A 14,903-nucleotide genomic window follows, 5' to 3' on the forward strand; every position below is an offset into this window, starting at 1 on the left:
ATTTACTCAGACCCTGCCTAACCTCACCCCCTTCGTGAACTCTACAGCTCAGCTGAGGTGAAGTAAAGTATGTCTTGCTGCATATTTGAAATGCTTCTACTTCCCTCATTTCTTTCTCTCCGAGGAGAAAACAGGCTAAGAAGACAGGAATGAGAGACCTGGAAGTGGTCTGATCTGGAGGTGGGAAGAGTATCCTGCTTCTGCTAAGCCAAGGCGTCTGGGATCAGGAAAATATAGGGATGTTTCAATCATGTAGGAGCTCATAAAGCCATTATTTGACTAGCATCATTGTCTTGATGGTCCAAAATTTATGCAAAAACATTCTGCACAAATGTTACCATCTAACAAGATAACACAACCTGCTTCAATCGGTTTAAAGCTTTAACTCAATCACATCTTCTGGAGTCAGAAAAGGAAAGAAAGAAGGAGGGATTGCTGTATGAAGAGAGGATGTGTCTTTGCCTAGTCAGTCCACATGGCAGCAATTTAAGATTTTATTTCTCTCCACAAGACTTGCATTTATTTCAGTGGAACCCTGCAGCAAGCAGTTAAAATGCTGGCCCAGCATCCAACTCTAGACTGCTATTTCCAGTCTACCTCATTTTAGCCAATCTAGCTTTAAATCCACACAAAACCTTAAAAGTCACTAGACAGCCCTGGGCTAGCTGCCTCTCTCTGTCAAACCTACTGCACAGGAAAGTGGAGAGGAGAAATAATCAAGTGCACCACATTGAATTGAATGGAAGAAGGAGTTACCAAATGATTGATTGAATGAATGAATCAAAACCCTAGCTCTGATCAGTTACACTTCGACAGAAGAGAAGATCCTGCTCCTGTTAACAAGCATATTCTCAATCATTAAGAATCATTGGCTTTTTTTGGTCAAGCATCTCACTCACCCACCCACCTACCCCACACACTATGTGCTATTCTGTCACAGGTCATTCTTAGTAATCTAAGAGAATTAAATTCAGAACAGAATACAGTGGACCCTCGACTTACAGACGGCTCGACTTACAGACTTTTCGAGTTACAGACTTCTCTGGCCGCAAAATTTAGATTCGACTTGCAGCCGGAGAATTGACTTACAGACCAGAAAAAAACCAAAATGGAACAAAAATAGAATAAAAACTGCCAGTTATGGGATTAATCAGTTTTCAGTGCATTGTAGGTCAATGGAGATTTGACTTACAGACTTTTCGACTTGCAGCCACCGTTCCAATACGGATTAATTCTGTAAGTAGAGGGTCCACTGTAGAGCACTTTTGTGTCTGTGCAGTCAATTAACTGCAACCTAAACAGAAATTCCACACTCAGAAGCAGTGTACCCTCTGAGTTTCAGATATGGGAACAAACACCAGGGAAACATGCATGACCTGGTTGTGAATTTCTGGGGGCATGTTGAGGTCTGCTTTGGGAAACAGTAGGCTAGAATACAGAGACCATGATTTGTTCCAGTCAGACAGTTCTTATGTACAAGCTACACTTCAACTCTCTGCACAAGCTAATCTTATTGTAAGACTGTTTCCCAGTCTTGAGCTTTCAGATGCTGTTTCACCAACTCCTAAAAGTCTTAGCCAGCATGGCCAGTAGCAAGGGATTCTGGGATTTGGAGCAGAAGAGGCTGATACATCCTCTAAGTTTTAGTTTTACCTTTATAGGACCTATCAAACGAGCTTCAATCTATCCCCCCCCACAATAGGTCCAGAACACTGGATAGCTCCTTTCATGTTTGGACTGGGTTCATTACCCCATAAAATTGGACTTAGTGGTCTCCGCTGACCTGTTGTGCAACAACAAATGGGGATCTAGAGGTTCGAACCTCATGGCGCAGTGATTAAACTGCTGCACTACAGCCAAAACTGTACTCACAACTTGGGATTGAATCCCAGGTAGTCGGTTCAAGGCTGACTCAGCCTTTTATCCTTCCAAGGTCAGCAAAATGAGTACTCAGCTTGGGGTGGGGGGAGAATGTGTAGCCTGCATAAATAACTTGTAAACCGCCCAGAGAGCGCTTTAAATGCTATTGGGCGGTATATAAACAGCATGTTTTGCTTTTGCTTTGGGAACCACTGAGCTGTGTAGCTCAACTAAAAGGCATTCAGCCAAAAAGCAAATATGACTTAATAGTATACAAAAAAAGGCCAAACAATTAAGGCAGAATCTGAAACAGAGACCAATTATGTAGCAAACTCAACTTAGAATGTCAATTTTGGAGACAAGTAGAATATTTTAGATATTATGGCATCAGTACATATACACTTTCTTAAAAATGACGGATGCCCTAAATCTGTATTTGGAACCAAGTATAAAGGAATAATAATCTCCAGCATAAAAACATTACTGTCAGAATACTGATTTAATATGAACTCAGAGCAACTAATCCATCTATTTTGAGTCACCAGGAAAAAGAGAGAGAGAGAGATTTTGCTACATTTGGATTTTCCAGTATGTACACAGAAGAACAGATATTAGACTGAAGATAGCTAATACACTGCCAGTATTTTACTCTTCTCTCAGGACTGTCACTCACTCACTCACTCATTCATTAAAGAATGAGTTTCCATATTCAGATTAAACAGTATTCAATGCTTGATTGGAAGAAGCCAACTTCTGATGGTATCCTCAGTCTTCAGCTTGGCCACCACAGCTGAACAACTGCCCTCTCTGGGACAATAAATCCATCGTCATGGACTATGTTTTTTTATAGGACATCTGGTAATAAGCAGCTTCACACAGGCAGGTAACAGTGCAACAATGGTAATTACCACATGGATAATATAAATAATTATCTAAATTTAAGTGCAAATTGAATATCTCTACTTTTCTTCCTTACAGCAAAAAACAAACACATTTGTTTGTTTTTTGTATAAAAAAAGAAAAGAAGGTACCTGATTTCCATGAGTTCGCAGCATTTTTGTGAATTCTGTAAATTTACTCTGACAATCCAGGAAAATAAGAACATAAGCAGGGAAAGGTGAGGGGGGGGGAGTTTATGTTAATTGAGCAGGAGTGAGAAGGAGTTGCTTTGGGACAACATGACCATCATTAAAGGACTGCGAAATGATATCCCAGATGTCATTACATTTATATAAGATATTCCTTTATATAAACACTCAACACTCCTGGGATGCCCAGTCATCAATACTGAGTGGAAAGTTCAATTTCTAAGCCCATAAAATCAATTGCTTAGCAACTAAGGTTGCATGCATAAGAAATCCAATCTATGTGTATTTTTCTAAGCATAACTGTTGATATAGTTCGGTAGTAACAATCATTTTATTTTCAATGTCACATTGTAGTTTTTTATAATTACTATAGGGAGCTGACAAATTTTAGTCATAGCTATTTGTAGGTAAATTATTACTATTTCCATCACTTTAAAGATACTGTGATTACAAAGCATAGTGTGTTCCATTATTTATTTACTTTCCTATACATACATACATACATACATACATATATATATATATATATATATATATATATATATATATATATATATATATATATATATATACACACACATACATACATACATACATATATATATATATATATATATATATATATATATATATATATATATATATATATATATATTCATTTATTTATTTATTAGATTTAAGACACATTTGTACTACACATTTTAATTATTTTAAAAATTCTTTTTTAAATATACTTCTCTTTTTTGGCAGTGCACTAAATCATCTTTCTGATAGTAAAAGGTTAGACATGCAATCTTTGGAAACTTCTATTGTGGGTTTGTAAAAGCTTCTCCTGTTTTAATCTTAAAAATTACAGGCCCTACTTAGCAGCCCATTACCTGTCTTTCCTGTTGGGATATTTATAGGAACAACCACATTCTTATTCACTTGCCACCTGTCTTTAATATAAAATTAAAAGAAACACAATCACAGGTTTGCCCCTCTTCCCCTCAGTATAGATACCTGTGGAAGGCAATACTAAATAGCCCTCCTTAGGAGTGAGTTCTATCAGTGGGACATAAATCCAAATGAATATTTTCAGGACTGATCTGTAAGGATGTTAATTTTTCACAAGAGCACTCTCACTACATCCAAAACAAACCTGGGACTGGCTGTGTAACTATGAGCTATGAGATTGCTTGCTCAGAAACATTGGCTAGAATCCCACTGGTGTTAGCCCAAGATTTGTGCAACTTCCTGTGGCTAACTGCAGCTAACTGACAAGGTTCCAGGCACATGACTAGGCAAGCAACTGAGATAATGTATGTCCTAGCCGCTGCCAAGTTATGCAGACCTTGTGTGAACACCAATAGGATTCCAGTCATGGATCAAATTTTGCCTAAAACAAAAAAAGAGAAGGTGGAGATTCCTGCTCAGTCAAAAGCACTTCTTTTTCAAAATATAATATTTTCTTATGGAAACACAATTTAAAATACAACAAAAGATAGAAAAATCTAGCAAACAAGTACAATTACAGTAGTTGATAGACTTGCATTTTAAAGCCAAACAGAAAACTAAACTTTATTGGCTTTCCAAAACAAAAAAGGTCTAATTTAGTTTTCCTCCTAAATTCTAACAAGGTTAAATTCCTACATGTATAGCTGGGGAGGGAATTCCTCAAACAGGAATTTGGGGAGAGGAAGAATCTACTAATATTATACTAGATAATAACCTTCTTGATATTGGTGTGGAGCAGGAGTAGAGCATTCTCTGTTGATCTTGCTTGCTCAGTACAGATCTTCTGCCAGATTTCAATTTATCCAACGCAACAGCTGCTTTTACTTTTAGTAGCACCCACTGCCCGAAATGCTGTTGCACAGTTATGCAATTAGTGTAACTTTTAGACTGAATTGCCAGAAGTTAAGAAATCTCTGTAGGCATTGCCTGTTGCACATTAAGACATTTGACTCAGTATGCAACACATAATTTCTACAGCGATTTCTTAATTTATTGGAATAGGCTTAAAAAGTTATACCATTTGCATAACTGTTAACAGGATTACAGCCACTAACTAAGAAAAATGGTTGTGCTTTTCTTCTAACTGGTCAAAGGCACAATTCAGACATGAAATTAAATCATGGACTGTGATAACCATAGTTTACAACACAAACCATGATATGAATTTCCATACATACAAGGTATGGTTAGAGCTAATTGTCTGCTTTCAGTTTCAATCCTTTCTGATTCTGATACAGACGTTCACTCCTTCTAGTGGTATCTCTAGGTGTGGAATGCTACCCATAGCTCTTGTCTATCAATTAAACAACTGTACCAAACCACTTTTAGTACAACTCATGGCTTACTTATAAATCAGATCACAAAATTCAGATGCCACATCAAACCAGTGTTAATATTTCTCAGCTATACTTTTGTGTGATGTATTTTAATGGATCCTAATTTTCTTTTAAATTTTAAGTAAAAGTTTAACTTAACACGTTAAGATTCAGTGCACATTTATTTCAAAGCATAAACCATCAATCTTAGTGGAGTTTACTCTTAAATGAATAGGCATTGAAAAATCTACCAAAAATAAGCTAACAAATACTGCTATGTGATCACTATTTTTCTTATAACCACTAAAATAAATGAGCAAACAAACAAACAAACATCAAGGTCAGCTGACCACACAGATATTAAAATAAGGGAATAATAGGCTTTCTTCTAAGGATGAATGTCATGGTGATTGCATTTTAGCCTAAATTAATTTGAGCAATTAATTTCTCTGTTAGTTCATTGTGGCGTAGATACAGACCATATTAATACTTGGCAAACAAACCAGTAACAAGAAGGAGAAAAAAACGGTATCTCCTTTTGTGTGTGTGTTCAACTGTGGCAGGAAATGCAACTTGAGCATCATGGGGAGGGAAAATATTTCCAATGACGGTCATTTTATGTCAAATGGGTTTTATTACAGATGCCATCTCTATGTGCCATATTAAAGGAGCTCTTTCTTCTCATTTCAAGATCTTAATCACAGTTTGTTGCTCCAATATTTTATTGGTTTGGAACACATGCTGTAAAATCCACAACCATCAAATTTCCCCATGAGCTAAAAATAAAGTGGCCATGTCAGATATGATTAGATTATAAAAGGCATCAGTGTGTTTCCCCCACTACCACTTTATACTTTGGATAACTTCCTGTTTGCGTGGCACTCTGACCCTTTTCTAACAAAGATCTTTTACCATTCACAGTAAGAAAAGAGACTACACTGAGCTATTCCTTAATAGACAATGCTGATTACTTTTGAAAGCATTTAATACATTCTCTATATTCAACATGAACAGATGTCAGGGGCTATGCCAAGTGAAATTGTGTTTTATGCAATCTTGGCTTGTTCTACAGGAATGGCCCTTCTCAACATGGGAAAAAATTACAGACCCAACCAATTTCCTTGACAGGGAAGAGTTACATATGTTTTCCACTTAGAAGACTGGTTAAAAAAAAGCTTGTGATTTTGCCAAACCTAGAACTAATTGGGACTGCTTCCAAAAGAAAGGTTAAAGGAAAGAGAGGAAGAATAGAAAAGAAGAGGGGAAGGCCTATTAAACCCAAAGTGCATGTATGTATAATACACGATCATTTCCTCTCTCTCAATCTCTGTATGTTTAAACAACAACATCAAAACCAGGGAAAGGCAGATTGTACTTTTTTCCATTTAATTTACTTAAACACTTACTGTTTCATATCCTCCCAGTTTTTGAGCAGCTTGAAACATAGTCCAAAGGTTAACTGTTAGAGGGACAATAAGTATTTAGATAAGCATTGCATTAACCAACTTCTTTCAAAGAAATGCAAATCAAACATTTTTTTAAAAAAAATAAAGCAAAAAGATAACAATCACATCCCCATGCCAAAAATAAAAGGGTTTAGACAAAAACAGGCACACAATCTGCAAATGACATTTACATAATTCAAAGAGTAAACATTGGCTTTGCACATATGGCATTCTTTTAAAAAATGAAAGGGGAGACATTCTATTGAGATATAGTTTTAGGTATAAAAGAAATTGTTACTGGACAAAAAGCAAAGAACAGTTCTTTTTTAAAAAAGGCTTTGGCTTACATATTCTTGTGTAAAACTAACAGACTTGTTATCAGAATGGAGTGATTTTTTTTCTAAAGTGTTCTAACTAACAAAGCTGTAAGCAGGACTGTATAAACAAAACAGTCATTGATTAAACAACTATACCCCTTCCACTCAAATAAGAAAATCTGGTCAGGATCCAGAGATCTTTTGCATGAGGAAATATGCTTCAACATGTGTGCAACAGCTATTTTCTTTATGTATGGAGCCTGCAGGGTGCAGAAAATCAAGAGAAAACCAGGGAGTGCCTTCCATCTAGGAATGACTAAAGACGTGTTCTAATACCATCATTTTATATGCCAACTTTTCTACTACCTGATGCCCTCCTGATGTGTTGAGATTGCAACTTCACCCTCCCCAGTGAGCAGTTCCATGCTGGCTGGAAAAGATGGGTATTGCAGTCTCAACCAGGAAGACATTAGGTGGGGAAAGCTGCCCTTGTAAGAATTTTAAGAATTTCTGGGGCACATTTCTCAGATCACTGCTTTTCTTTGCACCCTAAGAGATGTTTCCACTACTGAATACCCAGGTAAGTTGCTTCTGCATGGATGACTCTACCTGCCCATGTTGATGCCTCTTTCACACAACTGAGTGTGCCATTCTATAGATTATTTATAAATAATTGGGCAAATTGTTGGCTGGTAGTTGTGTGTGTGAACCACAATGGACATATTTATGTGAGCCCATAGGTTTCAAATGTCAGATTTATGGGGTATACCCTTCATAAGCTGTTCTGAGAGGACATGAGAGGGCTTTCTAAGTGGCTGCTCCCAGGCTTTGGAATGAGAAGCTAGGTTGCCCCTCCCCCTCTCGTCCTTCCATCGTCAGGCAAATATCTTCCTTTTCAGGAAGGCTTTAAAACCAGAAAACATCTCAGGGATGCTTTGAATATTAATTCAGAGATTTTTTAAAAAATGTTTCTTAAAATGTTTTAAATTTGTTTTCTATCTCAATTTCAGTATTAATGTTTAATTCTTTTTATTATGACATTAACATAGTATTTTAAAACTGTTGATAGTTTTATAGTTCTAGTTTTTGTTGAGTTGCCTTGGGTCCCCTATGGGGAGAAAGACAGCATATAAATAATATAAATAAACAAATGAGTAAGTCAAGCTATCTAATGAGAATGTCCTGCAATCTGTTATATAAACTCTGCAAGCTGGAAAGAATATTGTACGAAATTCTAGTATGTCTCTATACTTAGCCCACCTACAACTGTCTGGGCCTAAGTAAATTCATCATTACCTTCAGCCTACTGAGAAAACATATCTAACATGCCCATGTAAGACTGGTAGAGGGAACAGGTACTCTTTCCTTCAGGGAACCCATTCATCACCATTAATCTATTCAAAGGAGAACTTTTAATAGGCTTCTAATGAACTCGGGGATCAAAGTCTAAAGCAGGGGCAAGGAACCTTTACTACTACAGATGTTTTGGCCTACAACTCCTATCATCCCCATGCAAAATGATGAACAGTAAGACACATGGCAGCTTTAGTTCAAAACATATGGAAAACAAAGGGTTTTCCACATCAGTTGTAAAAAAAAAAAATTCCAAGCTAAACTATTTGGTATTTTTGAAAAACTCAAAGACAAATCACCCAATAAAAACTTTTGCCACCCTACAGCCTGGCTTGAATATATATTTTGGTTTGATTTGGCCAAAAGCATGCCAACATTCTGTCTATCCCCACAAAGCATGGCTTGGAAGTCAAAGTATAGAAATGTCCACTGGGACATCAAGCTTGAGTTATAAGACACTTGTGATCTGAGCAGAGTGAGTGCTTTATTCTGAAATTTTGAATCATTAGATTCTTGACAACCTGAGCTGTTTCTCCTTCTCCTCCTTCTCCTCCTTCTCCTCCTTCTCATTATTATTATTATTATTATTATTATTATTATTATTATTATTATTATTATTATTATTATTATTATTATTATTATTATTATTATTATTATTATTATTATTAACATCCAGTCATTGTGGCCATGCAGGTAATTTTTATAAAGCCAATAGACACATCCCTGAAAGGCCTGAAGATGGAAGAACACTTCTACTGACAGAAACTGACATCATTAGACTGGGTTGGGTCTTAGAATCGTGGTTTTTTACACCTCTCAAGTATTCAAAGTGTGAATTCATATGGGCACATCAGAATGACCAACTAATGCCTGGTCCACTACAGATATGGAAAAAAAAGAAGTATCTTGTATGTGTGTGATAAGTATACAAATTCGTTTTTTCCATACACGTGAAACATTTGTTGATACAAACATATATCAACACAAAATTTATAGAAGTATAAACCAGAAAACACATAAAAGATCTCATATATGGGCAGAACATATTTCAGTGTGATTTCCTGTACATTCATGGCTGAAATCTGTGGCAGAAATGTACACTGCGTATGGCTGATGATGTCAGCAGCAGCCATGTTTTTTTCCAGAAATTAAACATTCTAAACTTAGCACCTGAAGCTCCTATATAATTCCTTTCATTGTCAGGAAGCCATAGAAGCTGAAGGATGGGAGAGGGAAGTCTTTAATTACCTAACATTGCTGCTGCCGGGATGACTTTACTGGCAGCAGTAATTTTCAGTAATAAAACTTCTATCCCATGGCTTCCATATAATGAAACAGATTACAGGAGAGCCTCGGAAGAGAATCAGAAATCTTTAATTTCTGAAAAATCACCACTGCTAATGACATCATCAGCCTTGAGCAGCGTAAGTTACAGCAACAGGATATCAATCCATTTTTTTTTTTTTGCACCCTGAGTATACAGGAATTTTTGGATGTTCCTGTGCTTTGATTGGGCTGTTTTTCTGTATTTGAAGTTTCCATCCTGTATACATATATGTATGTGGCAGCAGGTCCCCCTGAACTCCAAGGGATGACTTCAAAATAAACACATAAAAGATTGCACTGCAAGTTATAAACATGGGGGAAAGGTGTCAATCTTCAAAATGTTTTTTAAAGTATTGTGGATAGAGAAGTAGGAAGAACAAAATAAATAGTTGTTCAACTACATTTTGTTTCCCTCCATGCTGTCTCTGCTGAACTAATATTCCACTGACGCACAAAGGAGCTTTTTATACAAGCCTTATATGAATTGCTTCCAGAATATTTCATAAATTATGGTTGTTCTCCAGTGGGTAGTACATTGCTAAACCAGAAAATACAGCAAGGAGAACTCACTATACCTATTTACCAACAAAGGAAATATGTTGCCTAAACCGGTTTTTCTGATTCAGAATAATGTTTGCATATGTCAAGGTAGACAAATATACTGTAGTGAGTAATACTGGCTATCATTGGAGCAGCTCATTTACTTTTGAGTAATCTTGCTGAAACATATATGCAGCTCTTAAATATTTAAAGGTGTGCATGTATGCAGCATACTGATAAAAATCCAAGAACCCAGTGTATTTGAACTCCATACTGCAGAATGATCTCATCCTAACATTGGATAATTGAGATCTACTACATTTGCCAGCACTTTTTCCAAAATGTGTCTCTTTATTATGGATGTAAAAGAAAAAAAGAACATTAAGCACACTCACACCTCAAAATGCTTGAAATAAAAAGCGTCACTGAAGCTTGTACTTTCCCTGTGCTATCAAGAGCTCTGCTAAGGCCTTCATGTAATTGGAATCAAATGCATAATGCAACAAAGCTGTTCATAGTACATTAATTTTCCTTCTATTTCAAGCAACCGGTTTTTCAGGCAAATAATGTAATCATTTTGGAGTTATATAAGTTTCTAATGGCTGCTAGAGGTCTGTTGCAATCAGTGTCAATTGCTATTAGGTATGTAAATTGTTATGTAAAACACAGAGGCTTGACATTCTTCATCAAAATAACATACAGCTTTAATCTAGGGAGACAGTTTTGGATAGGTAATATTTACGAGTAAAGCATCCTCCCTGGAGAATAATTTAGATACTTTACAGATTATTAAAACAAACCTTGTCCTGTATATACTGTGATCTTCGTTTTTCCAAATTTATGTGGAATTTAATCATAGTTTCATGCTGTCTATCAATTATTACATTATAAACAATGACACCCCAAAGTGTTCATGGCAATTCTTAGAATTGTATTTTGAGTTCAAACAGACCCTGGCTAGTTTCACACTGATGATTTCTGAATCCAGTGACCTCTTTCACCTAATTTCTAACTACTGTACCCCTAATTCACAAAGGATTTTTCTTTCTTCATCTCAAAGTAACTACTTGGTAAAATAAAAGTATGCTGTATCATTAATTCAAAGAAAAATATGAACTGCAGTTTTTTTAAAAAAAATTAATAGAGACAAACAGCTGCTTTATTTAAGAACACTGGATGGGTTGTCTGTGTCATTCTTTAAAAATAAGCCAGCCCTTCTCTATTTATGTGTGTTTAATTTCTCAAAGAGAATAACACTGGAATAATTAAGTGCAAATTACAGAAACTCTGAAAAGGGAAAAAAGAACTATTTGCCTTGCCCTGGGATGGAAGCAAGGAACTTTACAAGACTCTAAAATTCTTGGGAATCTAAATCAATGAGAATGAACCATTCAGGAAATATAAGATCACTAATACACTAAGACATGTATTAGTGTATGCATTTTTATGCACCCTGTTTGCTGGGATCCAAAGAGCCACTCGTTCTGTCTAAGACAGCATTGCCTTATGTTTGTCAAACAACGTATCCCCTACTCCTGCTCCTACGGCATCGATATCACCTGATAAACCACTTTATTAACTGAGGAGATTTAAAACAATAGTTTACATTATGAGAAGAGGGGAGGGTTAAAAGATAGCAATCCCCACCAATACGCCAGAGAGCATGGACATACCGTACATAAATGGCTCTTCAACTACAAGTTTTCAAACAAGTATAAAATTAAAACAAGAAAAACCAAATGGAAAGAGAGCCACATCATCTCACAGACTTATCCCTTTTAATTTAGCTAATCTAATCCTGGAAGCCAAACTGTTCTAAAATGTCAACAAAAAATGCATTGAAAATTCTACTTACTCTGCTTAAAACCGAGGTAGGGTATCCGTTCAATTGGTGTTTTTCTTTCTTTCATATATTTGTAAAGTGCCACAAGGAATGCCTGTTCATCCGCTTGGCATTCTTCACCTACAGAAACCTTGGATTTATCTTCATTTGAGCCCTTTTTACAATTGCTGTTGTTATTTTTGGTTTTGGACAAAGGCAGCTTAGCCTCACATTTTACCTGGAAGAAACGAGGAGATGTCAGATTAGATCTTGAACACTGCCCAATCCAACTTTCATTACCAATTAGGAGACAACCCCCCCCCGACCCATCATGGCCTCTCTTTCTTGTAAGGTCAACCTACACTGCTGTTACCATGTGCACAGTCACAATAGTTCTCAATCACTACCTCTACAAAGGGTTAGACTATGTTTTTCCCCACCTGCAACAAACAACACTTCTTTACCTTCTCTCAAATAAATGACCAGTTATAAATTTCCCTTCCAAATGGGAAAGTTAATTGCTGGATGCTGTCATAGTGAGTCAAGAACTGGTAAAGTGAAAAATATAAGGCATGATTGGAAAAATGCGTGGCTGTCTGGATTATGGGAGTTGCAGTTCAGCACCCCATGGAGGAATAAGTGAAGGTGCCATGACTCAGCAATAAAGCACTGACTTTGACATGGACTCAAAGGCTGAAGAATGAGTGAGGTGAGCAGGGAAAACATTAGCCTCAAACACCAGTGAAAAATCAGAGAACTCTAAGCCTGAAAGACCAGGGACCCCTATCCCTAAAACCCTAACGCCTGTGACCCATGAGCTGACAGCCCCTGAACTGTCAATGCGGACAATAAAAAAGGTCCAGAATTGCTGGCCCTGCAGCTCCAGTGCCAACGCTGTGCCTAGCTCTTGGAAAAATGTAGGAGTGCTTTGCCTGTCCCTTTTAGCCTTCCCCATTTTGCCAATGTGTGGAACCTGCAAGGAGTCCAAGATATATGAAGGCCATATAAAAATGTGTCCAGTTGATGCTTGGCTAGAGTTTGATGACCCACAGTGGCTCCCAGGACAAAAGCCAACCTGTGCAGCTTTAGGCAAGCTGCACCGTCACAGAGTAATCCCAGAAAAATAGAGAACGGCAAACCATGTCCGAGTAGACCTAGAAAACCTTGGAAAGGGTCATTATACATCAGAATAGGCCTGATGACATGCAATTATTATTATTATTAAAGATTTATTCAATAGTGGCCCTTTTTTGGTTTGATGCATTACAACTTTGTATTAGAAAAAATCCTTTTTATTTGTCTACATGGATAAAAAATAAACATACTGTAGTTTCAAACTATGATCCCGAAGCTTGGAATTTAACAGGTGGACAACACAGTTGGATTTTAGAGGCTGTTACTGTTGCCAAAAGACATATACTTCAAGGACAAAAAGATAGGGGAAAAAATCATTCACTGCTCAATGGTCAGAGCTTTAGATCTGCCAAATTGTCTGTTCTATTGATGCAAACACTAAACAAAATCCTTTTCAGATATACATTAAGCATATATAAATATTTATATACACCGGGCCCATGATTACATTTTTTATATATCCTCTGTTGACTTTCATACAGCACCCACTCATAGATCTTCCATATGCAACACTTCATTCCTTTGCATTCTTACTACCGATTAGAACAAAACATAAGGTGGCAATGGATGTTTGGACAGCACACTGAGGTTTACACTGCAATCTCACCCTGGGAAGTTTGGCCCTCATGTGCATGGACAATGCAGGGCACATGTGCAAGTTGTCTCTATCGGCGAAATGCATGGGAACACATTGCACTACCAGCAGAGGCAACATACAGAAGTTTCCTCTCCTCCACCTACACTGTTGTCAAGCCAGTTATTCGAATTGGGACCACTAGCAGTGATCTAGAGGTGATTTTTCTCAAGCTTTCACTGTATTTCTCACTGATATGAAATTTTACAATAGATTTATCAACTTCTACCTACATAATTAACCTATTTTGTGCAATAATTTGTAACAAAACACTCTTCTTAGAGGAAAGAAACAGGGTTACATGATCTATTTGGACATGCTTTTTTTAAATGATTGCTATGTAAAAGAGACCTTTGATAACTGCATAACCTAGCGGGAAATTTTCCTTCATATGCTCAGCACTGGAGCAGTGTTTCTATAAACAAAGTATCTCCTTTCAGTGTCTTGGGGTAATGCATGAACTGTCTGTGTTAAAACTGGAGGGGGAGCAGGCTTATATTAATTGAGGGCAGAGTACCAAAAAGTTGCTAATGAGACACACTGCAAACATTAACATCTTTAGATTTATTTTAAGATGAAATAACTAATCCTCATGATTATGGAAAATAATCTGCGTTCAAATACTCCCAAAGACACTGAAAATGAAGAGATTGGGGTGGGGTGGATTGAGGATTCTACTAGTTGAGGAAAGGCAAGGGTTAGGGTCAGTCAAATATATTTTAAAGCATGACGTACCGTAACCCTAAACAGAAACACTACCAACTATTTGCTATTTTAAGTGCTCATCCACTGGCTGTGGATATCACAGATAAATAGCAGGTAAGTAATTTAATCTCAGTGTTAAAAAGAAGTAGATAGTATGGTCAGGGAAAGGAGAGAGAAAATATATATGTACACACTTTAGAGTTGGAATGATTTATAAGAAGTCATTCTATAAGAAAAAAAACCCAAAGTGGAAACATCTATACTAGGGCACTAGAGCACCTTTTAAAACTAGCTTAGGTGCCAGAAATACCAGATATGCCAGGCTCATGACACCATTCCCAGATACTTGCACAAGACAGTGGTTTAC

At 36.8% G+C, this 14,903-nt stretch overlaps 1 protein-coding gene across 4 annotated transcripts in view; it reads right to left on the reverse strand.

The window, feature by feature from the left end:
* The window catches only part of ARID5B (AT-rich interaction domain 5B), a 244,060-nt gene that overhangs the window by 38,411 nt on the left and 190,746 nt on the right, over positions 1-14,903 (reverse strand). For 3 of the 4 annotated variants that reach the window (XM_020793194.3, XM_078390908.1, XM_020793195.3), the window contains 2 exons: positions 12,097-12,301; positions 6,667-6,719 (listed from right to left, as the gene is read on the reverse strand). In XM_020793194.3, coding sequence (XP_020648853.3) covers positions 6,667-6,719; positions 12,097-12,301 — 258 coding nt within the window. The remainder of the gene's footprint in view (positions 1-6,666; positions 6,720-12,096; positions 12,302-14,903) is intronic. The other variant, XM_072995169.2, reaches the window with a different exon arrangement.

The sequence above is a fragment of the Pogona vitticeps genome, chromosome 3 (genome assembly GCF_051106095.1).
Source record: "Pogona vitticeps strain Pit_001003342236 chromosome 3, PviZW2.1, whole genome shotgun sequence".
NCBI lineage: Eukaryota > Metazoa > Chordata > Lepidosauria > Squamata > Agamidae > Pogona > Pogona vitticeps.